This window comes from Gavialis gangeticus, unplaced genomic scaffold (assembly GCF_001723915.1).
Source record: "Gavialis gangeticus isolate Ggan-Ray unplaced genomic scaffold, GavGan_comp1, whole genome shotgun sequence".
Classification (NCBI taxonomy): domain Eukaryota; kingdom Metazoa; phylum Chordata; order Crocodylia; family Gavialidae; genus Gavialis; species Gavialis gangeticus.
The window spans coordinates 129835180-129835853 of record NW_017729025.1 but is presented as its reverse complement, the minus strand read 5'-3'; the positions used below and the strand labels follow the sequence as shown (position 1 = coordinate 129835853).

General features: G+C 38.9%; 1 protein-coding gene across 1 annotated transcript in view; it reads left to right on the top strand.

Annotated features, from left to right (window-relative positions):
* Positions 1-674, top strand: part of LOC109299378 (NADH-cytochrome b5 reductase 2) — a gene marked incomplete at its 5' end in the record, with an annotated part of 23506 nt that overhangs the window by 1347 nt on the left and 21485 nt on the right. The window contains one exon of the mRNA XM_019519965.1: positions 586-658. Coding sequence (XP_019375510.1) covers positions 586-658 — 73 coding nt within the window. The remainder of the gene's footprint in view (positions 1-585; positions 659-674) is intronic.

Below are 674 nucleotides of genomic sequence, written 5' to 3'. Positions count from 1 at the left end.
AAAGAAAAACACCGTTTGGGGAGGGGGGGGGGGTTTCCACATCTGCAAGCAGTTTACTATATTAATTTGGTTCTTAAAATATTATGCCTGCATTAATATTCAGCTAGCTTTTACAAATGGTTGGATTAGTTTATTTGGCTGTACAGATCCTAACCTTTAATTTTATATTTGTGAGAAACTGGAGTTGCAAATACATCTTGAGAAAGGCTGTGCCTTTACATGTCCTGCCTTGCTGGAAATCCTACCATACATCAGGAAATGTGTCCAATACACAATGATGAGAGAGGGTCTAAAGATGTTTTGTTCATTTGTGTAGCCTTTTTTTACTTAGGCAAAATTCACTTCCCATTTTCACTGTGGGTTAAGTCTTTAATATCAAGTTCTTTATAACTAGGTTTGAAAGCCTTGATCAGGCAGATTGCTGTCAGACCGGTTGTGCTTCATGTCTCGAAGTTGGCTTGTATGTAAATGGAGAGTAGATTCACTACTGAAGCTTATTGTGCTGTTTTCCAAAGCCAAAGCAATGCTGCACTGCTTTATGAATTGTTATAATACTCAGGTCTTTGTCTTTCTGTTTATCGCTAGGAGATCAGCCACGACACCAAGCGTTTTCGGTTTCGACTTCCATCGCCAGATCACGTATTGGGGTTACCAATAGGTAAATACTAAAACAC